At 41.6% G+C, this 26,939-nt stretch overlaps 1 protein-coding gene across 1 annotated transcript; it reads left to right on the forward strand.

The window, feature by feature from the left end:
* Positions 1 to 321: 321 nt before the first annotated feature.
* Positions 322 to 25,437, forward strand: col1a1b (collagen, type I, alpha 1b). The gene is made up of 51 exons (XM_017725380.2): positions 322 to 547; positions 1,519 to 1,707; positions 2,131 to 2,159; positions 2,342 to 2,383; positions 3,147 to 3,239; positions 4,524 to 4,589; positions 5,356 to 5,400; positions 5,693 to 5,746; positions 6,058 to 6,111; positions 6,317 to 6,370; positions 7,291 to 7,344; positions 7,440 to 7,493; positions 7,797 to 7,841; positions 8,283 to 8,336; positions 9,003 to 9,047; positions 9,201 to 9,254; positions 9,502 to 9,600; positions 10,311 to 10,355; positions 10,522 to 10,620; positions 11,627 to 11,680; positions 11,781 to 11,888; positions 12,728 to 12,781; positions 12,913 to 13,011; positions 13,108 to 13,161; positions 13,533 to 13,631; positions 14,275 to 14,328; positions 14,444 to 14,497; positions 14,602 to 14,655; positions 14,766 to 14,819; positions 15,262 to 15,306; positions 15,451 to 15,549; positions 15,885 to 15,992; positions 16,759 to 16,866; positions 16,987 to 17,040; positions 17,980 to 18,033; positions 18,215 to 18,322; positions 18,785 to 18,838; positions 19,013 to 19,066; positions 19,201 to 19,362; positions 19,466 to 19,573; positions 19,925 to 20,032; positions 20,155 to 20,208; positions 20,379 to 20,486; positions 21,437 to 21,490; positions 21,585 to 21,692; positions 21,832 to 21,885; positions 22,049 to 22,156; positions 22,245 to 22,521; positions 22,703 to 22,893; positions 22,997 to 23,239; positions 23,975 to 25,437. Exons 1-51 carry the CDS (start codon positions 466 to 468, stop codon positions 24,119 to 24,121), a joined length of 4,347 nt encoding a protein of 1,448 aa, XP_017580869.1. The 5' UTR covers positions 322 to 465; the 3' UTR covers positions 24,122 to 25,437.
* The last annotated feature ends 1,502 nt before the right edge of the window (positions 25,438 to 26,939 follow it).

Consider the following 26,939-nt stretch of genomic DNA (forward strand, 5'->3'; position numbering starts at 1 on the left):
AATCTATTCAGATTTATATATGAAACAAAGCAGGGAAAAAAGGACTCCAGGTCCGACTTTACCACCAAAAAACACAGGAAAAGCACGTGTAACACTCCAGAGTCATGGAGGTCCTTCACCATGACGTCCAGCTTCATCCCTGCCCTCAGAGATGCTAACATGTTTGAAAACGTCCACGTTGTAATGAGGAGGCAGATGCTGTGTGATAGGCGGCCCTTAGGTCCTGGAGAAGGAGGGAGGTTCTGTGAACATGCAGACGGATTATTTAGGGCTCTCGGCGCCTCCCAAAAAAACTTGGTGGCATATAAAAGCCCGGGCGAGCCTTATGTTTAGGCAGTAGGGACGTATCCGCTCGGGTCTGGATCGGAGTTGACATACACACACAGGCCGGACCCAGCGTGCATGAGTGGAGCTAAAAGCAGGCTGTCCCTTGCCCCAAAGAGTCTACATGTCTAGCTTTTAGACATGTTCAGCTTTGTGGATATTCGGTTAGGGCTGCTGCTCGCAGCCACAGCCCTTCTGGTCAGAGGACAAGGCGAGGAGGATAGTGAGTATCCCTTTTGTGTTTTTGGGTGGTGTTTTGTGTAGTTTTTTTTGGGGGGGAAAGATTATCCGTTCCACCTTAAATGGTGTCAGTCAAGGTGGAACATACAGTTCTAAATAGAAGAAGAAGTTTTTTGTCCTTTTAAGTTTTGCAAATCCTTTGTGCGTCTCCCTAAAAAAAGTTTGAAAAATGACTAAGAAGAAGGAAAAAAAACAGCTTCTCCTCTCGTTTCATCTGCTTGTACTGACATGTTCGCGATTTGTCCTCGAATTTAAAAAGGTATTTCTTGTGGGAATGAAATAAAAAGAAAAAGAAACGTATCAGCAATTCTTTCTCAAGTGAAGAGTTGCGGATGGAAAAGTGAAATAAATCCATCAGATGTGCAAAATCTGCAGACCTTCTGCTTTAAGTTGGTGCAAAGTGATTATTGCTTAAAATAGCGAATAAAACTACGAAACAACGTTTTTTCCCTGTTTTTCAATGTAAAACGTGCGGATTAATTAGTTTAATTCGATGATGTAGTGAGGGCGTGAGTTTGGGTGCGCTTTTGCGATACACTGGCGGCATCTGCTGGTGGAGTCGTGTACTGCAATTTTTTTTCTTTTTGTTCTAGGCCCAACCCCAAAATTAAAACACGCCCATTCGAATATGATTCAACTATTTTAACCCATTTTACCACACTGAGATCCAACAAAGCCACGTTTAAGCATTTAACAATATTCCAGGCTTGTGCAAATTCAATAAAAACCATAATACAAAATGGGCTGCACTGCTGTAAACGTGGAAAGGAAACATGCACATGCAGTTGCAAATGCCTACATCTGTATTACAGCTTATTCAGACGCATGAAAAAGTGTAGAAACACTTACAGGCACCTTGATGAGTTGGTCTTGTAGATCCTCATTTCAGATGGCTGTGGAAAATGTTGAGGAACTTAATGACCTTCTTCCGCTCTTAATTCCCTCTCCCCACAGCCCTGTTCGGTAGCTGTACGCTAGAAGGCCAATCCTACAACGACAAGGATGTATGGAAACCTGAGCCATGCCGGATTTGTGTCTGCGACAGTGGAACGGTTCTGTGCGACGAGGTGATCTGCGAGGACACAACCGACTGCGCCGATCCAATCATTCCCGATGGAGAATGCTGCCCTATTTGCCCCGAGGGTACTACTGCCATATCACCAGTCTCACACCTGCTGCCCCGCGGCCGTGCTAGCTTTTATGTTGCCCTCTAGCTGCCTTTGTCACCTGGTCTGCTTGGGAAATATCAGATGAAGCGGGGTGGTCTCCTCCACTGGCCGTCCTGTTGGAGGCACTCTCAGTTGGGAGGGCGCTGTTGCGCTGTTGGATCTATCAGGATCGAGCAGATTTCCAGCCCACACTGGATTGACGTTCAGTTTTGGACGGGCCCATCATTGCTGCTTTTTGTGTGGCTTTGTGTTTTTTCCCTTGGGCCCCAGAGAGCGCTTCGTCTGATATCTTAAGCAGCCACAGCGTGAAAGCTTTGTTTAGACTTGCTTCTGTTGCTTGATTTCACACAAACTGTGTTTACAAAGCTCTAATTTTCATTTTCTTTTGGTTTTGTAGACGGACAGGGCCCAGAAATTGACCCTCAGGTTAGTAAAGATGCTGGCTGTACAGAATATGCAAAAAAATGGACTCAACCTTGATTATACAATTTAACCAAAATGGAATTGGCCTGTTGCAAAAGCACAAGTTCAAGAAAACCAAATGATTCTTCTTAGTTGGCAAATATATATTGAGGTATGACGATATGAACCCATGTTTATAATTTTAGGGTCCTGGAATCCCTGGCGATCCTGGTCCCAAGGGTGACCCGGTGAGTGATGTTTCGCTTCTTTTGAGCTGCTGTTTCTGCTGATATGTAAGCTGCTCATCTGAATTTGATCAGCAGGGCTGATGTAGTTGTTTTAATTACAGGCTGGTTTAGCAAGGGCTAATTTTAGTTGAACATCTTTGTGTCTGAGAGACCTTTAGTTCCCTCATGTTCGAGAATACATAGTGTGAATATGTTACTTATAAGTATATGAGTATAACTGTAGCCCATTGACTTGTGGTTGGCTTTATTGTGGTTAAAACTGCTGTACAGACATATTTGGTATAATACAGTGAATGCAGATGCTGTAGGATACTTAAATTAAACAGCAGCTATCATTACTTAGACAGTGAGGTCATATGGTTGCTATGGATATGGAAGTTGTACAGTCAGCCTGTTGACCTCATCATCCTACTGACCTTTGACCCCTGGCATGTGAATTAGGAGGCCTTTTGAACAGTCATATTATTATAATTATTATTATTGTTTGATATCGTCTGCTGTAACTCTTGCACCTTTGCTATATGTTCAATGGCCATAATTGCAGATTTAATGAATTCATTAATTCAATTTATGAACATGATCACATGTTGTTATGCTCACCTTCTGCTCTAGCCTCCACATAGAATCGTTATTTTATGTACGGAAAGCTTTGTTTACATATTACTTTGTTTTAATGGTCTTTTTCCCTTATATCCTTATCCTTATATCCCTTATAACCTCGCCAAAAGCTGTGTCTCATATCCATTTGCGGTTGCTTTGGCAGGGTCCTGAAGGGCCTCCTGGTAGTGATGGCATTCCCGGAGAACCCGGACTTCCCGGCCCTCCCGGCCCCCCTGGACCCCCTGGTCTCGGCGGAGTGAGTAAACGAACTGGCTTTGTGTCGGATTTGCCACGTTGCACTTTAACAGGCACATAAATGAAGTGAACTCTCCACTATCAAAAACAAAGGTGTCAAAAAGGGTTCTATGTTCCGTAGGAGAACCAGTTTTGGTTGCCATAAGAACCTATCAATTGAGTTTTTTTTTTCCCAAAGACCTTTCAATAGGGAACCAAAACTGATCATTCTGGCTTCTTTATGAAGAACTGCGCACACTGAACTGTTGTGAGGTCAGTAGGGGCAACAAAAGCCTATAGAGTATTAAGTTTGATGTTGTGTAGTCTATATGTTTCCGTTATTAGTTTATTACATCACTTAACAGCATAAAAGTAAATTATTTGGAACAAAGGTTGCATCATATAGTGATCCAGCGAATTGCTGTAGTCATTAAGTAAGATGTCATGACACAGTTCAATACAGTTCAATACAATAGTTGAACTGTTATATTCCTTTTATTGACTTACACAGCGTCAGTCAGATGCAGCATCTGAGTAGCCCCAGACTGGACAGCAAGCAAAACCAATAGTGACTGGCTTTGTGTGGTTTATGTGCACCTGTGAACAGAACTCTTCAGTAAAGATCTATATAAATTCTTGACATATATTTTAAAATGGATCTGAAAGCCAGTGTATTGTTATTTAGTGATGTAGTCTGAATAGAATAATGGTATAAGCTGAAAGTTTCATAGCAGTTGTATAGATAAAAACTCTGGAAACCCAGGCAGGATGTTATTTATAATTTAGGTGCCTAAATTCTTTCACTTTTTTTAAATCTTTGGATTATTGGAAGTTATTGAAGCAGAATATTTCTGTTGTAGAACCTGCCAGGGCAGAATAAGAATCAGTAAGATGTACACTGTCACATTTCCCTTTGAAATCAGCACTGGTAAAGTGGACAGCGCCTTTGACCCTTCTTCTCAGAGCCAGTGAATGCTATAGTGGGTTGATTATGAGTTAGATGGCAAGAAAATGTGCAAGTTACAGATAGGGAAAACAATATATGGACCTGTTTTAACTTGATATACCTAAATAGTATTAACTGATTGTCTATGTGAAAAACCCAAGAAGATCCAGATATTAGTAGCATGTGCAGTAGATAGATAGAGATATCTCCATATCTCCATAACTCCATAGATAGAGAAGTAGGGACAACTAACCTGCCAGCTAAAGGTTAATGAAAATGCCTTGATTATTAGCTGGATCCACAGATATTTCACAAAAAAACTTTATTTTGCATCATATTTTCTCTTTTATTTTCTTTCAGGGTTTCCTGCCCCAGATCTCTTATGGCGGTGAGAAGTCCAGTGGCCCAGCTGTCCCAGGACCAGCAGTAAGATGTCTTTCACTTTCACTGTTTTGCCCCCCATAATTGCCCCTCGTTTCTCTTCTGGCCTAGAAATACCTCAACATTCAGGCAGATCTCATAACATCTCAACATTCAGGCTGATCTTAAAACATTTAGGCAGATCTGAAAACACCTCAACATTCAGGCTGATCTCAGAACATTTAGGCAGATCTCAAATCATCTCAACATTCAGGCTGATCTCAAAACATCTCAGCATTCAGGCAGATCTCTAAACATTCAAGCAGATCTCAAAACACTTCAACATTCAGACTGATCTCAGATCATTCAGGCAGATCTCAAACTATCTCAACATTCGGGCTGATCTCAAAACACCTCAACATTCAGGCTGATCTCAAAACATCTCAGCGTTCAGGCTGATCTCAAAACATCTCAACATTCAGGCTGATCTCAAAACTTTTCAACATTCAGGCTGATCTTAAATTACCTCAACATTCAAGCTGATCTCAAAACATTCAGGCAGATCTCGAAACACCTCAACATTCAGGCTGATCTCAAAACACCTCAACATTTAGGCTGATCTCAAAACATTCAAGCAGATCTAAAAATATCTCACCACTCAATCTGATCTCAGAACATCTCAACTTTCAGGCTCATCTCACATGACCTCAATATTCAGGCTGTAATACTATAAAATGCATCTACATTGGTTTTCTGCATTGTAGCATTTTCAGCATGGTTTGTCAAAATGACCCACAGTAGCTAATTGCTTCTCTCTGTGTTTCTCCCATAGGGCCCAATGGGTCCCCGTGGACCTCCTGGATCTGCAGGTTCTCCTGTAAGTTTTTACACTTTCTTGCGGGGCACCTATATAGTTACCTGGTACCGTGGTATCAAGTGGTCACCATGTTTACACAGTTTTCCCCCAGTTTATTCATTGCCCCCTCCCCCCCCCCCCCCCCCAACCCCAAACATGTGCTAAGACATTTATAACAGATAATTACTTGTAATATTAAAGTTCACAGCCACTCTTTTTAAATCAGTCATACTGGATAATGACCACTAGTTTAAAAGGTGTTTTCAGCTTAGAGAGCAATGTTACTGACAGCTCTGTCTTTTTCCTCTCTCAGGGCCCTCAAGGATTCACTGGCCCCCCTGGCGAGCCTGGTGAGCCTGGTGCCTCTGTGAGTATTCCCTCTCTGACACTCTGTGATTGGCTCACTTTCTTACCACAAATGATTTGCACTTGTAGGTTTGTTTTTATACCTTGTTAAGGACATGATATCTATACATAACAGTATAATGTCCCAAATGTTTACATACATGTTAATATCTATATGTAGTAGCATATGTAGTATCTATGTTAATAGATATTTTGTGATTCTTAGAAAGCAGAAGTTTTCCTCAATTTTTACAACATTTCTGACAAATTACAACATAGTAAAAAGTAAATCGCAACAAATCACTCACCCTTGCTTGTCCTGATTATCTGCAGGGTCCCATGGGTGCTCGTGGCCCCCCTGGTCCTCCAGGAAAGAACGGAGATGATGTAAGTCCAGGCCATCTCATACTTTCCAGCTGCTGTACCGTTTAATGAGTTAGACCAGTCCTCACTGTTAGGATGTACGAGCTGTACATTTGACTGTACGTTACATTACATTTACAGTAAATAAGTATTTCAGTGTGATTACACGATGAATTACATTTACATTTGATTTCAAACAATGACAAAAACATGAAATTTCTCTTTATAGGGTGAGGCTGGCAAAGCTGGTCGCCCTGGTGAGCGTGGAGCCGCTGGTCCTCAGGTCTGTAGCCCTGCTTGAGTCTCTTCTCACCCTCATATTGGAGTCCTATAACATCATAAATACAGGGAATATACCAGTACAGTAAATACTATCAGTATAATCAGGACACTCAGTGCATCCAGTACAGCAGGTACAGTCAATTAAGTCAATGGAGTCAGTACAATGAATACAGTCAGAGGAGCTTAAATACTCAATACAGGGACTACAGTCAATACTGCTAATACAGATAGTACAACAAATACAGTCATTACAGCATACGCAGTCAGCAACATTCAGTACAATGAATACAGTCAATATAGTCAATGCAAGTAGTGCAGTCAACACAGCGAATACAGTCACTACAGTGAATACAGTCGACGCAATTAATATAGTCAGTATAGTCAACATAGACATAGTAAATATTGTAAATACAGTCAGTATAGACAATGCAGTCAATACAGTGAATATACTCAACACAGTATACTCAGTACAGTCAGTATGGACATTATAATGCATATTATAAATACAGTCAATGTGGTCAGTACAGTCAATATAGACTTTATAGTGAATATTGTAAATACGGTCAATATAGTCAATGCAGACTGTACAGCGAATGCACATTAAAAATGGTCAATACAGAGGAAACGGTGAACACAGCATTGCATCTAATCATAAAGGCAGCATGGAGCTTCTTTTATGCAGTGATAGGAAACACGGTAGCACACAGAAAGCTCCAATTCCATACACTGATCCATTTTACTGACCACTGTGGGCACTGTACTGTACTGTACTCACCATTTTAATTACTTAAAAGAGACAAAGTCTCTGAAAGTACTGCAGATGATACATTAGATTTAATGGAGCTAATGAAGTGGGGCAGCACCACTGAATGGAATAAAACCCTCAGCTTCTGTTAAACTGTTCTGTCTTGTCTCTTATAGGGAGCTCGTGGATTCCCCGGAACCCCTGGACTGCCCGGGATCAAGGGACACAGAGTAAGCACCTCAGCTTTTGACGTCATAATCATTTTCTTACTTGACCTTTGACCTCTTGGTAACCCCTTGCTCTGTCTTTGATCTCTGTCTATTAGGGTTTCTCTGGTCTAGATGGAGCCAAGGGTGATGCTGGACCTGCTGGCCCTAAGGTATGGTCCTCCGTCTCATGCATTCACTTGTATGCAGCCTGGGTATAATTGTGTGTACAAATGAAGAAGTAAATAAAAAGATAAATATGCATGTATATATGAAACATAGACTAGTCAGTGATTAAATCATGAATATTACACTTGAATAATAATGAGTATTAAGCATTGGCGCTTTCACAGTGACGGTTATTTTTCCCTTGTTTTCAGATGTCCAGCTAACTTAGTACTCTGAATATTTTATCTTGCATGGACTTAAAAATAGAGCGTTGAATGCAAGTGAATTGTGTTGTCTTTGGTCTGCAGGGAGAGACTGGTGTATCTGGTGAGAATGGCGTTCCTGGAGCTATGGTTAGTCCCTCCATTCATCTTTTTAAGAGCACAAATTGATCCATGAGGTCAGTTTCTTTGGGAAACACTGATAAAGTAGCATAAGATTAGCGGCATCATGACTGAACTCGAATGATCGTTTAAAAAAAGGATTAAAATTGACCTTTTTAGTGCATCAGCAGTGATTAGATGGAGATTTGGGTTACAATAATGTGCGTTATTAGCAAACAGAGCCTTATGGACATTTATATGCATTTTGTATTACATAGTATTTATATATTTGTGTTCTTAAATGCTTTGCAAGGTGTGCAAGCCTTGTTAACTCATTGTTGTTTTTTACTTGTCTAAATATTCAGAGCATTATGTGATTCCTAATATAACCAATGATGAAGAGTCACTTTCTTACGGTGAACTTTTTATATGAGTGCCTCAACTCTTCTTATCCTTTTCTCCTTCCTTCAGGGCCCTCGCGGTCTGCCTGGTGAGAGAGGACGCCCTGGACCTTCTGGCCCTGCTGTAAGTGCCCTGACCACTGCTTTGACCACTCTAGCAACAGCAGGACCTTTTGTAGCATGTGAACTGACCTGTGAGCAATAAATTGCACTGTTCTGCACACAAACCTCTTTAAATCTTTCCAAATAAGCTGTACTGTGGCATTTAATTTGGACTCTCTGTACTAGATGTATATTCAGAAAAGTTACTGACATGGTCAGCCTGGCACTGTTGTTTGGATAATAAGACAGTAGAAGATCACAATATATGTTCACATGCATGTGTTCATAACTCCAAAAAGTCCTATGGTCACTGCACAATTTAACATTGTACGTTATTGCATGTGAACTGTTTTGCTGCATAATGATGGTAATAATAAAAGAGAGCTAATACTAATGAAAAATAATGTGCATGTATTGAAAAAATAGATATTGTATTATGTATTATCACAATCTAATATGTACTAATATGATAAGTCGTTTAAATTTTTTCATACCCTGGACTGGAATATGAACCCTGTTGGGGCAAATTTAAGTGGCGTATTTAGATAAATAGATGTTTTTCAAAACATACAAATTCTTTGAAAGGTATTTTAGCTATTTATATGAGCACAGTGTCTAAATCAGGCATCAAGGAAGATGATTTATTTCTGCAATTCATTCTTGTGATGAATGTGTGCGTTATCTACAGGGCGCTCGTGGTAACGATGGCAACTCCGGACCTGCTGGACCTCACGTAAGTATAATCTGCCGTCTGTTTGTATTCTGTTCTCTGGAATCCCTCTGTGCTAAAACATTAATGTGACCACTCAATTTTAATTACATATTGAATTTTTGTTTGTATCATGTTTGTATAATTGATTCTCTCTAATGTATTCATCTGCATTAGGGACCCACTGGCCCTGCTGGTCCTCCTGGATTCCCTGGTGGTGCTGGAGCTAAGGTAGATATCATTAGCATGCAAACACACAACTCTGTCTTCTATAGTACTCCTTTTATTTTTGTAGCTCATTAAAAAGCATTTAAACTTGTTTCCTGTAGATTTTTAGCGGCAAGAACAGATTAGAGCCTCTTTTTAGCTCCTAGTAATTATTAACATTATGCAAATATTCATTGTTTTTGTAGTAATACATACACCCCTTTGTTGTGACTCTCAAAATGCTTATGGATCTCCTCTTGCCCCTCTTTAGGGAGAGACTGGCCCCGCTGGAGGCCGTGGCTCAGAGGGACCTCAGGGAGCCCGTGGAGAGCCTGGTAACCCCGGACCTGCTGGAGCTGCCGGCCCTGCTGTGAGTCAAAGATCTCCAGACATGAATTGTACCATATTACATGTATTTTTAATGAAAATGAAAAATTTACATCAGTCATATACACTAGCCTTTTTAAAATCTAGGCCTACAAAATGGGAGGAACACCTGCCAAAAGCCCTGCCTTTGGGAGTAAAGCCAGAAGCCATGCATGCATCCCTCTATGATGTCAAACAAACAATAAAAGAGGAATTTCAAAATTCCTGCGTACTTCAGCGTTCGGGATGTATACAAGGTCATTTAGAGTGAAATATTCAATGGTAAAGAATCAGATTTCCTCACAGTGGTGGTGATAGGAACCAGAGGTTGCCATGTCTATTAGTATATTACATGTATTTTTAATGAAGCTTTTAGAAGTGGACGTCTGGTTCCCATCACCAACACTGTGAACAGTTCTGACTCTAGAATGGAGCGTTTCACACCAGACCACTCAAAAATGACTCTGTTCACATCTAAACCCTAAAATAATGCTGAAAACTGTCCCTTTAATTCCAATAAGAAAAGCAAAGTTTTCCCCAGAATGTTAATGTAAAGCAGAGCTGTAGGATTTGTGTCCGATTCTTGTAGCCTTGTTAGCAAAATGAGGCGTATTAGCCAATGCCATATCTTTTTAAAAGGACCTTTTGCTTCCTAAGACTAGTTAAATCTGTTTGTACTCTTGACTCACCTCTCTCACTTACTCCATTTCCCAGGGTGCACCTGGTGCTGATGGTTCTGCTGGAGCCAAGGGATCTCCTGTAAGTAGTGTTTACGCAATCTATATCATTTCTGATGCCTAATTGGAGCATTTTCATTATATGTTCATGAACTTTGAATGTTGACTGTCGTCCAGTGTAAAGCAGGAGTTAAAACTAACAGTGCTGTATAAATTATGATTACAGTTGTTATTGTTGTTGTGCAAAGGGTCCTGCTGGTATTGCTGGTGCTCCCGGTTTCCCTGGTGCTCGTGGACCTGCCGGAGCTACTGGACCTGGAGGCGCCCCTGGACCCAAGGGTAACACTGTACGTACGCTGCTGCTTCCATCCACATACAGCACTCTATGTAGGTCCCCAGCATGTGTACCTACTTGAAACCAAGCTACAACCAAAATGAGACATAGGGCACACATATTAAAGGGGCACTTTCACCCTAAATAAAAAATTTAACCATCACTACATCTGTTGCTATGATGCCTACAGAGCATCTCACAGCATAGCTGTGGTAGTCTAGAGTGAGATTTTCTGGATTAAAGACGTGAAAAACCACCTTTTGATGATATATCATGAAGATGGAAGTAAATTTTGAACTCCAAAGTGCATTGAGGTGTTTTTTTTATGAATTATTGTATTTGTTTTGCCTCTAGATCATTGGCTAGTGCTCAGGATTTGTTGAGCACTGTAGGTGATTTTCAATGCTTATATCTTGTATTTGCATAATGCATGCTGGGTATTGTAGTCCGAGAACTTTGATGGACGAACACTAGCAAATGACAGTGTCAAATCAATGAGGCTGAGGGATACATAATAATACACAACATGATAAATAATATATTAAATGCTAGGTTTTAGGTTTGAGTGCCCCTTATATATATATATATATATATATATATATATATATATATATATATATATATATATATATATATATATATCCCACCTTACTTTTAATGTAAGGCAATGGAACCAGACTTTTTTCCAAGTAATTTTGAGCCAGTTATTTTGGTCCGTAGAGTAACAGGTACTTTTAATTCATGCCAAAAGCTGTTTTTATGTTGAAAAGTTATGCAACAACACATGCGGCAAATCAGATACATATGCTTTGTGACTTACATAAAGCCATAAAAAGAAAATCCTTACACTCAAAAACATTAACATGAATTTAAATATAAGAAAATGGACTTGTTTATATTAGTGATTTAGTGCTTTTGAGATTTGATTTATTTATCTATTATAGTTGCGCCCTGTAATGTTTTGCATCTGATTTCACTTTGGAACCTGAAAACATTCTCCTTTATTTTGATGATCACAGGGTGATGCTGGACCCCAAGGAGCCAGAGGAGAGCCCGGTCCTAAGGGAGAGCCTGTGAGTATACCTTTTAAGCAATTTTTTTGTAACCTTCACTGATGTTTACATTCATAACAGTGACTGACTCTCTCTTTTTCCCTGCCTTTCTCACATACAGGGCCCTGCTGGACCTCAGGGTCTTGCTGGACCTTCTGGTGAGGAGGGTAAGAGAGGTGCTCGTGGTGAGCCTGGCGGTGCTGGACCTGTTGGACCTCCTGGAGCTCGTGTAGGTTTTAAATGACCATATAAAAACTCTGTCTCTCTGTCCACCCCACACAAACTCCTGATCTCCTGCCACCATTTATATTTAGGACACCATAAAAAATGTAGGCTGGTGCTGGATCGCAGTAGTTAGCTAAACTAAGCAAGAAGCACATGATCTTCAAAGCACTTTCTGTATATTAAGTATTGCATTTACTGAAGTTGAAATATACATAAATTCGTCTTTTTAAAGTGTACATATTCTTTAATTGTACTTTTTGAAGTTAACATATCTTTAAATGGCATTTAATTGGTCAAATTGCCAATAAATTGCACTTATTCCAGTTTACCAATATGCAAATGAAAATATTTCTTTTAGGACGAGGAAAATTCCTATTACATACATTTAGTGCATGTGTATACATATGACATATATGTTCATATATTGGCATATAGTTAAATATTCCAGAATAACACATTTAAATATATTTAGCACATATTTTAAAAAATAAATTCATATATACACTTTTTTTTGCTTCCATATGGGAAAATATCTATAAATTGCACTTACTGCAGTTTAAATATTCATAGATGGCTCAACCACCCAGGGCGCTAAAATTATCAGGCCAATTTTATCACAAACACACCTTCCATTTTAGTCATTTTCTACCAAATATTTGAATCACATACAATAAATTAAGCAAAATCCCTTCACCAGCTACTCTAACTGCCTCTGATTAACTTGCTCTCCTCCTTTTCTGATTCGAGTTCTACTGATGTACTTGTATATTACATTGTATGTCATACTCAGTTTGAGCTTTCTCCTCTTTCTGATGTACTTTTATGTCCCATCTTTTTATGCAGGGTGCCCCTGGCAACCGTGGTTTCCCTGGTACCGATGGTGCTCCAGGCCCCAAGGCAAGTCGCTCAGTTCCCTTTGCTTATCAAGCAGGTAGCCCTTGTTTGTGGAGCTGTCCATGGTGCTGGGCAGATTCAGAGAGCTTTGGAGATGTTTCTCTGTCTCTAATCTGTCCACGTCTGCACTATAGGGTGCCCCTGGTGAGCGCGGAGCCAACGGACCTGCTGGAGCTCAGGGAGCCTCTGGAGAGCCCGGTCGCCCTGGAGAGCCTGGATTGCCCGGATCTAAGGTCAGACGTGTTTTTTTTTCCTTTTATTTTAATGATTTCTTCCATGTGGCCCTTTTTCTCTCTAGGCTTACCTGTTCTTCTATGACTGTCCTTTAGGGTATGACTGGTGCCCCTGGTTCTCCTGGACCTGATGGCAAAGCTGGACCTGCTGTAAGCAAGATTTAAAATGTTATGAGAGCACAGCAGCATTAGGACTTTGGCATACTTCAGTATAACTGATGTTTTTTTAAAAAATGTACAGCAGTTTAATATTGAAGTGAAGCGATAGCTACAATAAATAACACTGAAGCATCAAACGTTTTACATTAGAAGCTCTAATATCTTTAATGTTAGCATGTGTGTATGTGTGTATATATATATATATATATATATATATATATATATATATATACACATATATATATATTTATATATATATATATATATATATATATATATGTAGTACATAAATCTCTCAGAGATATTATACATGGCAGTTTTAGTATAATTCAGTAAATATTTATTGTCTGGCTCTTCTACAGGGTGCTACTGGTCAGGATGGCCCTGCTGGATCTGCAGGTCCTGCCGGAGCTCGTGGTGCACCCGGAGTGATGGGATTCCCCGGACCTAAGGGAGCTGATGTAAGCAATGCTAACACATTTACAGCATTTAGCAGAAGGACTTGAATAAGTTTACATAGAAAACATATCCTTAAGATATACAGATAAGCTGGAGATGCCGTCAAGATAAGGCACCTTCTGACCCACTGCAAAGACTTCCATTCACTTCTTGCTTTCATTGTAAGAGCCATTAAAGGGCCTGTATCACAGAAAACCCAAAAGAGCTCGATGAAGTATGTAAACATTGCCAAAGTTTGATAAACGTGCAACTAAGCCTTTTTTACATTGTTTTTGTGATGTCATACATCCACCTGTTCAGCCTACAGCAGTCTAGCCTCACTCATTCACACTAAAGATATACATTTCTGTATTACAGCTGCTTTTTTTGAACAAGGCAGCCAATCAGAACAAGCCTAATATACATATATAATTTTTAAAGGCACAGTAATGGATAAAGAGAAGTTGTGAAAATGGTCATGGTTGTTTTTGCCATGAATGAGTCTGTAAAGAAATGACTAAATAGCTATAACAAGTGTAAAATATGGGCCTTTTAATATTCATAAACACTGTTTTCGATCAGTAGGGGCCATAAAGGCAATGCTGGAGTCCTACATCACCTCTCTCTCTCTCTCTTTCTTTCTCTTTCTCTCTCTCTCCCTCATAGGGTGAGGGTGGTAAGCCTGGTGAGAGAGGCGTGGCTGGACCTACTGGCGCTGTTGTACGTACCCTTCTCCACTCTGTCCTCTTCAAAACAAAGAATTTGCATTAATTTCCCATATAAATGATAGTACAGAATGTTTGATTATGTTTTCTTGATCATGTTTACATGTTAGGGTGCCCCCGGTAAAGACGGTGATGTCGGCGCTCCTGGTGCTCCTGGACCTGCTGTACGTTTCCACCATTTCTAAAGAAAAAACGACATTTATTGTACATAACACGTTATTGTACAAACCCCAGCACTCTGTTCTAAAGCTTATCCTCTCTAAAACAGGGACCTACTGGAGAGAAGGGTGAGCAGGGATCTGCCGGACCATCCGGATTCCAGGTACATGTTCACCTGCACACCCAAACGAGCTGATGCCCTAAAGAAAACACTCAGTTTAAGTACAAAAAGGTCAACATATTAGTCACTGGCATGCTTTTTTTCTTGGACAGGGTCTGCCTGGACCTCAGGGTGCTACTGGTGAGGCTGGCAAGCCTGGTGATCAGGTGGGTGCTATGGAACAATCAAATGTTAAATTTTTAGAAAATTCTAGAAATATTTAGAAAATATCTCTACTGTTCAAATAGTCTTGATGGGTACAACATGTCCAAGATGTGTTCTGCTTTAATGACTTAATGGATAAAACAGAAGCAAATTATTGTTGTTATTATTATTATTAATTAATTAATCAAATTCAAGTATATCTCTTTATTTATGGTCAGCTTAATATATAAAATATATAAAAAGTTTGTCATTTTGGTTAACTATAGAACCTGGTTCTTTTTGTAAATGAGATGTGCAAGTGTGAAGAACCTGTTGAAAAAGTAAAGAGCCCCCTGATAATGTGAAGATACAACACTAATGGAATGTTTTTCCTAGGAACCATTTAGGAACCTTCATTTGTAGAAATGTTGCTCATTGCTAACGGCTGTCTGTGTCTCTAAACAGGGTCTGCCTGGTGAGGGTGGTCCTCTTGGAGCTCCTGGATCCAGAGTGAGTATCTCTGTGGTTCCTCTCAGTTCCAGGCTGAACGTGCTGTGTCCCAAACCCCAAACTCCCTTTCAAACTCAGTCTAGTCAACTTACTTAGCAGTGTGTAGATGAAGTCTCCTCATAATAAATGTTCTCTTTCTTCCAGGGTGATAGAGGTCTCCCCGGTGAGCGTGGTGCCCCAGGCCCAGCTGGACCTTCTGGCCCTCGTGGTTCTCCTGGACCTGCTGGTAATGATGGTGCTAGGGTAAGTTTTCCATGGATTATTCAAAATAACAATCATTTTATGAAATTAGTTTAATATATATAGAAAACAGGCTTTCACACAACTGTGTTTTTCAGTAATGAAATAATACATATAAATATGTATTAATAATACATACACATATGTAGAATTGTAGTCCAGGACTAGGCTTAATCCCTGCCTGACCCATATTAAATACAATGTTGGATAAGAAAATTTTTTAAATGCGCAAAATTTTGTAGATTTTCTTTCAAGCAACTAAAGCTTCATATAGATTTATGAGAAATCCAAACACCTGCATCACGGATGTATGAACAAGTGTGTTTGTGTGTGTTCAGGGAGATGCTGGTGCTGCCGGAGCTCCTGGTGCTGTGGGTCCTGGTGGTATGCAGGGAATGCCCGGAGAGCGTGGTGCTTCTGGACTGCCAGGAGCAAGAGGAGACAGAGTGAGTGACCACATACTGACCACACCAGACACACCATGAGAAATCCAGAATCTCATCTGAGGTGCTGGATGTACCAGCTGAAATGCTCAGTGGGCTGGATTTTATGCTTTAAGCCTGATCTTAAGCTAAAAGATAATTTCGGTTGGTAGAGATTTTGTCAAACTTGCTTCTGTTTGCACACAGTTGCCTTTGGCTTCTATTATGAGCGTGTGCATGTTTTCAGGTTGTTTATAAGAAGAAATGCAGCTGATAGATGTTAGGTTACTGTATAAGATTACCCAGCATACTTAACACTACAGCTCACCCAACTCAAACGTATTATGAGGTGTTCTCTTAATCCTGCATCTCAGTTACATAGACAATACAGAATATAGAACATTTTTGCTTAAAGTAGCCATCAGTAAATACCTCCAGACATTTAATCCTCATGAGCTCCCACTAATGGATGGCTGTGGCATCTGGGGTTCAAACACACAACCTACTCATGCTGGGGTTAAGGCCTAGATGGCCACACCACTTGGGAGTTCCTCAAATAACTTAGAGGGCTTTTTTATTATTGTTTACCTTATTGATCCTACAAGAGAAATTTGTCAGTACTGGGATTTGAACCCACAACCTTCCAATGTCCATAAGGAAGACATCAATAAAAGGCTGTAGAAGTAAGCAATCGGTCAAATAATCAGTCAGTCTGTCCATGAAGTGTTGGGACCAGGTTAAGCAATATTGTTATGTGATGATGTTTACTAATGTGGTCTTTGCTCAATAGGGTGATGGTGGACCTAAAGGCCCTGATGGTGCTCCTGGTAAGGATGGTGTCCGTGGTCCTGCTGGCCCTATCGGAGCCTCTGGACCCTCTGGTGCTCCTGGTGACAAGGTTAGGAAACTTGCATTGTTTTTACAGTAAAAAGGTTATGACCTCCTTCAAACAAACCTGAAAGCCTGCATTGCAATTAAAAAACACATTTCATGCCTTATCCCTCCTCTTCTCCTGTAGGGAGAGCCTGGTGCCCCTGGACCTTCAGGAATTACTGGATCTCGTGGTTCCCCTGTGAGTAACTCAGCACAAAACAAACAAAAATAACTCCAAACAGAGATGAGTGCAATACGAAAACAACATACAGCAGAAGCATATGAGCTCAATATGGTCCAGCGACCCAATATGTGGTCTGAAAACTGTGTCCTGAACAGAAACTACTACACTGAGACTTTATACGAAACCAAAATGCATAGCAATTAGACATCTCAACCAACCTGGCACGACAATATAACCTATAACTTCTGTGTAAAAAATGCTGTATGATGCATTATGACATGAATCAAATACATATGAAATAGATTAATGTAGAGTCTTATGAAAAAGCTTGTGCACAGGCTAATATTTGCATTTATTTTTGAGAATCAGATTCTGATTTATTGGCCATGTCACCGTTGGCATCTTTCTTGTGCTAAATGCAATAAATAGACTTTGTACTTATAATTCACAGACACAATGTAGAGTATACGCAGTATATAAGCAATAGCCACACAATATATGGACAATAATATAGAGACAATGTAGATATTATTTACAGACAGAACAATACACAACATGCAGGCAATTGTAATTGTAAGATTGTATAGGGACAAGCAATATACATTAGTGTGTGTGGTAGTGCAAACATTAGTGATTTACATCACATATGGGAGTGAAATTAGGCTGTACATTGATATGGATGTGGACAGGGTGTAGACAGGAGTAGCTATGGCCCAGCAGAGGATAATACTGGCCATCTGCTTATGAGGGTGATGACCTGAGGAAAGAATCTGCTCGTGTGTTTGGCAGTCTTAATGTATAGGGTTCTGTAGCACCTACAGAAGGAGTCGACTCTCATGCCCAAACATTTGCATTACATAAGTCTGTATACATACCTGTTCATTAGATCTTTCAATTGATCCAAGTGTTGTGTGTATAATTTGCTGACTGTCGTTTTCTCTCTGCCCCACCCAGGGCGAGCGTGGTGAGGTTGGTCCTCCTGGACCTGCTGGATTTGCTGGACCTCCTGTGAGTACTGCAGGCAGTATAACCCAGTTGAATTCCTTCTGTGCTTTATTAGCACTGACATGTTTACTCACAGTACTATCAGAGCATCACTGAAACATAAGAAAAGAATAAAAAAGAATAAATGTAAGGAACATTGAGAATCTACCAATGTTCGAGTTCAAGTGTATTTTTTCTGATTTAGGGTGCAGCTGGTCAGCCTGGAGCTAAGGGTGAGACCGGAGATTCTGGACCCAAGGGTGATGCTGGTGCTCCTGGACCTGCTGGACCTGTTGGTGCTTCTGGACCTCAGGTACTGAGCCTGGAGCTCTTCTGCAAGCAATAAAGGGTCCAAAAACTTTCTTTAAAGGAATAATAGCAGCTGTTTCAGCATCTGTCAAGGCAGAGTGGACTGGGTTCTAACATGAATTAATCCAGTTAAACAGTGTAGTGTCCGTCATGTCTGAAAGAGAGGACGTTATCATGGCATGATAAATCTTATGGTCAATATTATCTCAGAATAAATAATTAGGTAGACACATACATATACGTACATAAATATTGTCACAGAAGATTATAACTATAGTTTGATATATTTAAATTCATCCTGGTTATGTAATTATTTATATGGTAAGTCATTCCAAATGGTTGTGTAAATAGATAGATAGTTGTATAGATGTAATAAATAGTGCTGTATATCTCTGTGTATATATACATATATTTTTTCTCCAGACTACTTTGTATTCAAACTAATGCTTCTCTTGTCTTTACCCAGGGACCTGCTGGTGCTACTGGACCTAAAGGTGCTCGTGGTGGTGCTGGACCTCCTGTAAGGACCTTCTTCTTTTGTCCTCTCACGTGTGTTCTTGGTGCATAATGAAACTGAATTTGCTTTTAGAACCAATTTTTGTTTTTATACCAAAGTCTGAGTGATTTTTATGATTGTCTATTATTTGATGCTAAAAAAAAGTCTAAATAATTGTTCATCTTTGTCTTTAAACAGGGTGCTGCTGGTTTCCCTGGTGCTGCTGGTAGAGTTGGACCTCCCGGCCCTTCAGTAAGTTGCACATAGCATTGTCACCTGTGTAGTTATACCTGTATTCCATTGCTAACTGCCTTTGTTATTGTTATTACTGTATTTATTAGTTGGAGCGTGTACATTTATACAGTTGCATCTTCTCTGCCTCTCAGGGTACTTCTGGACCTCCTGGTCCCACTGGACCCACTGGCAAAGAGGGACAAAGAGGAGCTCGTGGAGAGAAGGGAGTGCCTGGACGTCCCGGTGAGGTCGGAGCTGCTGGACCCCCTGGACCCCCTGGAGAGAAAGGTTCAACTGGTCCAGATGGTGCCCCTGTAAGCAGCTGTTCCAGAAATGCTCCCTAGTCTATCTGCCCATATATCTGCATCTTAGCTGGAACCTTACAGCTTACGTAACAATGTGGTTTCTCCTCTCTAGGGCCCTGCTGGTATTTCTGGACCTTCTGGTGTGACTGGAGCTAATGGTATGGTGGGTATGCCTGGACAGAGAGGAGAGAGAGGAGGCCCAGGTCTTCAAGGACCATCTGTGAGTCCACCTCTCATCACTCGTTATATTTGATGGAAATCACTGTCATTTATTATTTCAGGAGATGCAAATGCTGCTAATAATAATTGAAAGCCAGTAAGGGCCAGTTAGCAACATGTAAATATCTCATGCTGATTGGCCTTGACCGTATTGTGCTAGGTTTTAGCCTCATTTGCATTTTTTTTCTGAAAAAAAAAAAGAATCTCATTCAGATCTTCTTAGATTTGGTCAGGATGCTCACAAAATTGTTAGAGGGCTCATTTGCATAGATGTCAGTGTTGCAAACAATCAATGTCACCATAAAGCTGATTTGTTTTGGTAAAACTGTGATCCTTCTCATTCTCCACTCAGGGAGAGCCAGGAAAGCAGGGACCTTCTGGCCCTGTTGGTGAGCGTGGACCTCCTGGCCCATTGGGACCCCCTGGTCTGAGTGGAGCCCCTGGTGAGGCCGGTCGTGAGGTGAGGAAATCATATTAACATAGCATGTATTATTAATGGCAGATATTCTTTCTTTAACCTGTGTTATATGGCCGGTTATCAAAGACAGTGCGTTTGATGCCTTTTCCTGTGTCTCTCCACAGGGTAGCCCTGGTCACGATGGTGCACCTGGTCGCGATGGCGCTCCTGGACCCAAGGTGATCTACACTTTCTTTATAGTTTTAGCATTTGGCGTACTTTTAAACCTACTTTGCTTCTGTAGGTGGAATACCTGCATGAATACTCTTAAAAGTGCTTTGACAACCACAGGAATCACAACATTCTCCAATCTGGATACTATATTATTGCGTCTCTTTGCCTACCATAGGGAGACCGTGGTGAGGCTGGACATGCTGGAGCTCCTGGAGCCCCTGGACCCCCTGGACCTCCTGGCCCCTTTGGTCCATCTGGAAAGACTGGAGATCGTGGAGAGGCTGTGAGTTGCAAGAGGCTTAAGCTTGATTCACTTGTTGTGGTTTGACAGTATGGCAATAACGTAACATCACAATGCTTCACGGTATCGCAGTATTTAGCTTTTCTGAGGTTTCCAAACATGGTTTTTCTTATTCAGTTTGCTGAACTATTGAATAAGGAACAGGAGGACAAATAAGGGGAATAAAGTAGTGGCGTAATGGACCGACATCCAATCCGAGTTAGTTTCTATTCAGTCTATGCAGTAAACTGGTTGTTATTGTTTGCAGGCTGTCTATAAATACATGCTGTGTCGGAAATGGTCCCCTAATCACTACAACCTACATTTGAAAATCTGGATCCCTGTAGGAAACAGAATTGGTGATGGTAGTAAACTATTTCAGACACATCATACAGGTGTGCTCATTACTGTGAGACAGCAGATTCCATCACAAAAACGTCCTGCAGTCCATTATGACCACTGAGTCTGACTGCACACATGAGAAGAGCCATATCATATCTGTAACAGGTCTGAATAGAGCACCGCCATTGTAGCTGGGCTCACTAATCCTCCTCAGAGTTCATGGGAATCTTCAAACCAAGCTACGCAATACGTTATAGGTAACCCATATCCGCTTTGTCGGTTACACTGCTGGATCTTCTGCACTGTGTTTTCAGGCACCACTGCAGTGGTAGAACCCCAAAATATTGCACTATGAGCTGAACAGGGCAGTTTTGGACACAGCTATAGTCTTTTTTGCGATCCATGCAGCTCTTCAATGATCTAGAAGTACTGATCTTATCCATCACCTACTCAGAAAAGAGCGTCGTGATGCAGCTAATCACAAAAAAGATCACCGTTGACTTGTGTGATAGAACCGCTTTGGGATTTTTGAATTTGATTCTTTTGTGTTGGTGTATGGAATACTCATGTCACTCTCCCTTTTCTGTTCCTCTCTTTCTTCCTCTCTCTAGGGTCCCGCTGGTGTTGCTGGTCCCGCTGGTCCTGCTGGCGCTCGTGGTGCTCTTGTATGTGCCATCAAACCCTTTTGTTCTTATTTTGAACCAAGAAATGACTCTACTAGTCAGCCATCATGCTAAACCTCTGTATTTGTCTGTGAAGGGCCCTGCTGGTCCTCGTGGAGACAAGGGTGAGGCTGGAGAGACTGGAGAGAGAGGCATGAAGGGACACCGCGGACTCAGTGGCATGCCTGGACTGCCCGGACCTCCTGTGAGTGGACACATCAAGTAGAGAGGCTAACAATGGCTCACAGAGGCATTGTAGGATTGTAGGCCTCGTCTCAAAGCCATATCATCAACAATGTGTGTGCTGCTAACTGAGTCCATAAATATGTTTATTGTGCTTGTAGGGCCCCCCTGGTGAGCACGGACCTGCTGGACCCACCGGCCTCGCTGGACCTCGTGTAAGCAATTGAAGCCTAATCTCTAAGGAACTGAAAGGCGGCAAGGCCCTAAGAGTTTAAGGGACTAATTTAGACAGACATTGCACCAAAATAGGAAGCAGATTCCTGCCATAAATACTTTTCAGTTACATGATCATGCACCTGGTTCTGTCTGTTGCTGTAGGGACCTTCTGGCTCCAATGGCCCCCCTGGTAAAGATGGTGTGAGCGGTCTGCCTGGACCTGTTGGACCTCCTGGACCTCGTGGTCGTGCTGGAGAGATGGGACCTGCTGTAAGCACCACAAACCCTTCACCCGATCCATCCTTACATCCTGTCCATTTATTCAAACTCTCCTGACCCACCTTCCTCTCTTTTCCAGGGTTCTCCTGGTGTTCCTGGACCTCCTGGACCTCCCGGACCTCCTGGTGTCGGTGAGCCATTCCCCCTTGTCCCTCAGCAGGAGAAGGCACCCGACCACATGCGTGGTGGCTACAGAGCCGATGACGCCAGCGTGCGTGACCGTGATGCCGAGGTGGACACCACCCTCAAGTCCCTCAGCCAGAAGATCGAGAACATCCGCAGCCCCGAGGGAACCCAGAAGAACCCAGCCCGCATGTGCCGCGACCTCAGGATGTGCCACCCCGAGTGGAAGAGCGGTCGGTTAAAAATTCATGTTTAGCTTTGCTTCAATTTCTGCATCAAACATTCCTTTAAAAACTGGCTTCTTGACATAGATCCCAAAGTTATGCACCTAAATGATCTAACTATTGACCTACAAAGCACCGTCAACTCACTCCTCTCCATGCTCTTCGTCCCCTGTCCTGTTTGTTCTTAAAGGCTCCTACTACGTGGACCCCAACCAGGGCTCTCCTCTGGACGCCATCAAGGTCTTCTGCAACATGGAGACTGGTGAGACCTGCCTCTACCCATCCCATGGCAGCGTTCCTCAGAAGAACTGGTACCTGAGCAAGAACGCCCGCGAGAAGAAGCACATCTGGTTCGGAGAGTCCATGCCTGAGGGCTTCCAGGTAGGACCAGGAGAAGATGCTCCAAAAGTCAGTTTTGAATGAGATCCCATTCTTCAAGTGAAAAAGAGCTCATTTCCCCATGTTCTTCTCTCTCTCTCCACAGTTCCAGTATGGCAGCGAGGGCTCTGATCCCGAGGACGTGAACATCCAGATGACCTTCATGCGCCTGATGTCCAACCAAGCCTCTCAGAACGTCACCTACCACTGCAAGAACAGCATCGCCTACATGGACCAGGCCTCCGGCAACCTGAAGAAGGCTCTGCTCCTGCAGGGCTCCAACGACGTGGAGATCAGGGCCGAGGGCAACAGCCGCTCCACATACACAGTCAGCGAGGATGGCTGCACGGTGAGCACTGTCATGTGTCTAACACGGCCTTCAGCCTTTTGCTCTGTCATGTAGCTTATGATTCATATTCTCAGCTACAACTCTTTAGCTCTTCTTTACTGGAGCTACAAAGCAAATGTAGCTAAAAAGTAAGAGAAGCTTGAACTGCATGCCTCAATCATCATACGCTGGTCTCGAAGCCTGTGGAGGTTTTCAGTAACCTCTAAAAGTCTTGATTATGTCTTTTGTGACAGTGTATAAAAGACATGCAGTTAATTGGTGGGATATAAACTTCCATTGCTTGTTAGCCTTGCAGCTCCAGTGCGAAAATAAATAAGCAAATAAATATATCTGGGCTGATTGAGTACATTTGGGGAAATGGGAGAAGAGAATGAATTAAAATTTCATCATTTTAGGCTCTCTCAGTTCTGTTACATATTTCATCACATATGCTGAGATAGACTTCGTTTTGAATTGAATCATCTTGGAGCAACTGCTGATCGATTAATACAACTGTACCAATATGGCATATAAATATTTCTCTACCTTAAAACTCACTGTCACATAAGATCATATGATGAGCTTAACTCCGGTCTACCTGTTAGATTTTAGGACATATATAATATATAAATCCCTGTCATTATTATTTATGGTATCGTTATTCAGTAATATTAATTATTGAATGTTTTATCTGATATAAAGATGCTGATGCTGCGTGCAGTTTTACTGATTTCCTTCCATCTTTTCTCCACGCAGTCACACACTGGCACTTGGGGCAAGACAGTCATCAGCTACCAGACAGCGAAAACATCTCGTCTTCCCATCATTGACATCGCTCCTATGGACATTGGTGCTCCCGATCAGGAATTCGGCGTAGAAGTTGGCCCAGTCTGCTTCTTGTAAAAAAAAAAAAGAGAAATCTGGACATTAAAAATGTTGTTTTATTTCTAAAGGTCATCTCCGAGTCTTTTTCTATGCATTAAATCCCCCAAAAAACTCATTCGGCTGCAATCAGTCCACATGCTTACACTTGCATCCGTGAGGACGGTGCTTGCTTGTGATCTCGAGAGACATTCTGCTTTTTTTTGAGAAATGTTTTTTTTTTCTGAGGACCACTATGCCAACCAGCGTCAACATCATGGACACTTTAGGGAGAATCTTTTGGCAACAAGAAAATAATATATGTGCTTGTAAAGTGTAAAATCGCACCCCCCTCCTCAAAAATGAGAACGCAACCCAAAAGGTAACAACGATACAGGTGAATTTTTTGCCTTTTTTTACCACTGCAGAAGGACAATGACAAAAACTACGCTAAGTGCTAATGTACCATTCTCTGGTGTTGAATAAATCTGAAAAACGACAGTCAAGTGTCTTGTTTTTTAGCCAAAAGGGGAAAAGAAATGTCACCATCCGACCCCATCCAACCCCATCGTGCCACACAGGCTACAGAAACAAGGGAAAAACTTGTAATGGCTACCTCAGAACAACCAAAGATCACCCAAATTACCTGAGGGTTTTGGGGGGGGGCACTTACTATGCCACAAGTACTGGCTAACCAGCTGATAACTAGTTAACTAAAACACAAGTAACAGAAAAAGGTGCTACTTTCCTCTGCAGGTCCTGTCTGTGGTGTATATTGTGTTTGACAAAACTCCTCTTGCTCATTTTATATTTTTTTGCTGTCACTTGTGCTTTCGGGACCTGTTTTGGTGCTAAATGTCAACACAATGTCTTGTCAATGTTTTTCCTCCCATTAAAGTGTCGGCTGAAGGAAACAAAAAAAGGCTGAATGCGACGTTTACTAAAGATTTGCACTTAATCTGACGTGAGTTAAGTAAGTGGACAGATTGCTGGTTCTTTTTTACAACCCCACCACCCCACCCCCCCAACCCCCAGCCCCCATAGTCTTTATTTGTGTCTGCACACGGACCCCCCAACTATTTCATTCCTTCCACTCGAACCACAGTGCACACCTCCTTTCATTTTTCCTTTTATTTTATTTTTTGTTTTGTTTTCATGTGTTTCTAATAAAAGGTTTCTAAGAAAAAAAAATGAAATGAGGCGTCACAAAGAGAGACAAAAAAAACCAAAACCAAACCACAAACAAGACACTTTAATGGTTCCAACGAGAGGATCTGTACTTATTTTGTACATGTATAATATTTCAAGATGTTTTTAATTATTTTGGATGCTGAAATAAAGCATGTTTTAAGTGGTCACCTGAATGTTCGGCATGTTATCTTCTCACCCCCCAGCCCACCCCCCTTCCCCCCGCTTGGCTTTCTCTAAACTTTAAATTAAACAATCTAATCTGCCTTCACTCAACTCCATCTTAATTTCCATTTTATTGAATGTACTGTTGTGATTTGTGCAGATGTGTTTGCATGCAGTGATCAGTGTGATCGCAAATACGAACGATGGGTCTCATTCGCCAAATTAATTCCTGTCAAATTTCTTTTTAAAACCCATCTAGAGCACAAAGGTGAGAACAGTTCTGCGCATCATGAATCTGATGTAGACCTTTTCTCAGGATCTTTTTCTCAGGAACATGTTTAAGAACAAACTTAGGAAGATACTGGAGAATGAGGCCCATTGTTCTCAGTACATGTAGCACTGGCCATTTTATCAGAAACCCCTCTCTTGTAGCTCCACATTACTGGTGCACAGTTAAGAGACTGTAGCTGAAGTGCTGTTTATGTAAGACATCATCTAGTCCTTCATCAATGTTCAGTTTCCCTGCTGTGCTAAGAATGGGCCGACGCCCAAATGATATCTGGTCAACAGCACTCCTGTGGTCATAAACTGACCAGTGATGAATGGAGTAGAGCAGGCTGATAAACTGCAGCAACAGAAGGACCACAGTCTGTAACTGTACACTGATATAGTGGCAGGAGGAGCTCATAAAGAAGTGGAGCTTTAGGTATAATGGTGAGAATATCTATTGACTATACCAAAATACTAGATCTATAGTTTTTGTTGTGTTTTGTATTTGATTACCAAGAACCACCCATCCATTTTCTAAGCCGCTTCTCCATCAGGGTCGTGGGGGGGTGCTGGAGCCTATGCCAGCAGTCTTCGGGCAGAAGGCAGGATACACCCTGGACAGGTCGCCAGTCCATCGCAGGGCAGACAGACAGTCACTCCCATGGGGCAATTTAGCATGTCCAATCGGCCTGACTGCCTGTCTTTGGACTGTGGGAGGAAACCGGAGAACCCGGAGGAAACCCATGAAGCCATGGGGAGAACATGCAAACTCCACACAGAGAGTTCCCTGGTCGCCCGGCTGGGGAATCGAACCCAGGCCCTCTTTTCTGTGAGGTGACATCGCTACCCACCACGCCACCGTGCCGCCATTACCAAGAGCCCTACTAGGAAAACAAGCAAGGATGAGCATGATTGGTCATCAGCACAACCAACATATGTTATGTTTTGGATGCTCATCCAGTATGACCAGGTATGGTCACCAACATAACCGGCACCAGATCATCATTAACCAGCATAGACCAGCTTAGACCATCTAAGACCGGCATAGAAGTTTAATCCAAAATTTGTTGAGCTTCAGGAACAGCGCTAAGCAGTCCTGAGGTGATTCTGACTTTGAAAATTTCTGACAGTGAACAACTGACTGCAGCTCTGAGGAAGTCCTGCAAGCCTTAGGAACATTTAGAAACACACAGTGAAGTATCTGAGACATTTACATTCAAAAATAACCTGTGCAGAC

Source organism: Pygocentrus nattereri, chromosome 13 (assembly GCF_015220715.1).
Source record: "Pygocentrus nattereri isolate fPygNat1 chromosome 13, fPygNat1.pri, whole genome shotgun sequence".
Taxonomy (NCBI): domain Eukaryota; kingdom Metazoa; phylum Chordata; class Actinopteri; order Characiformes; family Serrasalmidae; genus Pygocentrus; species Pygocentrus nattereri.

Coding starts and splice junctions, on each gene's coding strand:
- col1a1b (XM_017725380.2), top strand. CDS start 466: ATGTTCAGCTTTGTGGATATTCGGTTAGGGCTGCTGCTCGCAGCCACA. Junction 5,747..6,057: donor CTGGTGAGCCTGGTGCCTCT/GTGAGTATTCCC, acceptor GATTATCTGCAG/GGTCCCATGGGTGCTCGTGG. Junction 7,842..8,282: donor ATGGCGTTCCTGGAGCTATG/GTTAGTCCCTCC, acceptor TCCTTCCTTCAG/GGCCCTCGCGGTCTGCCTGG.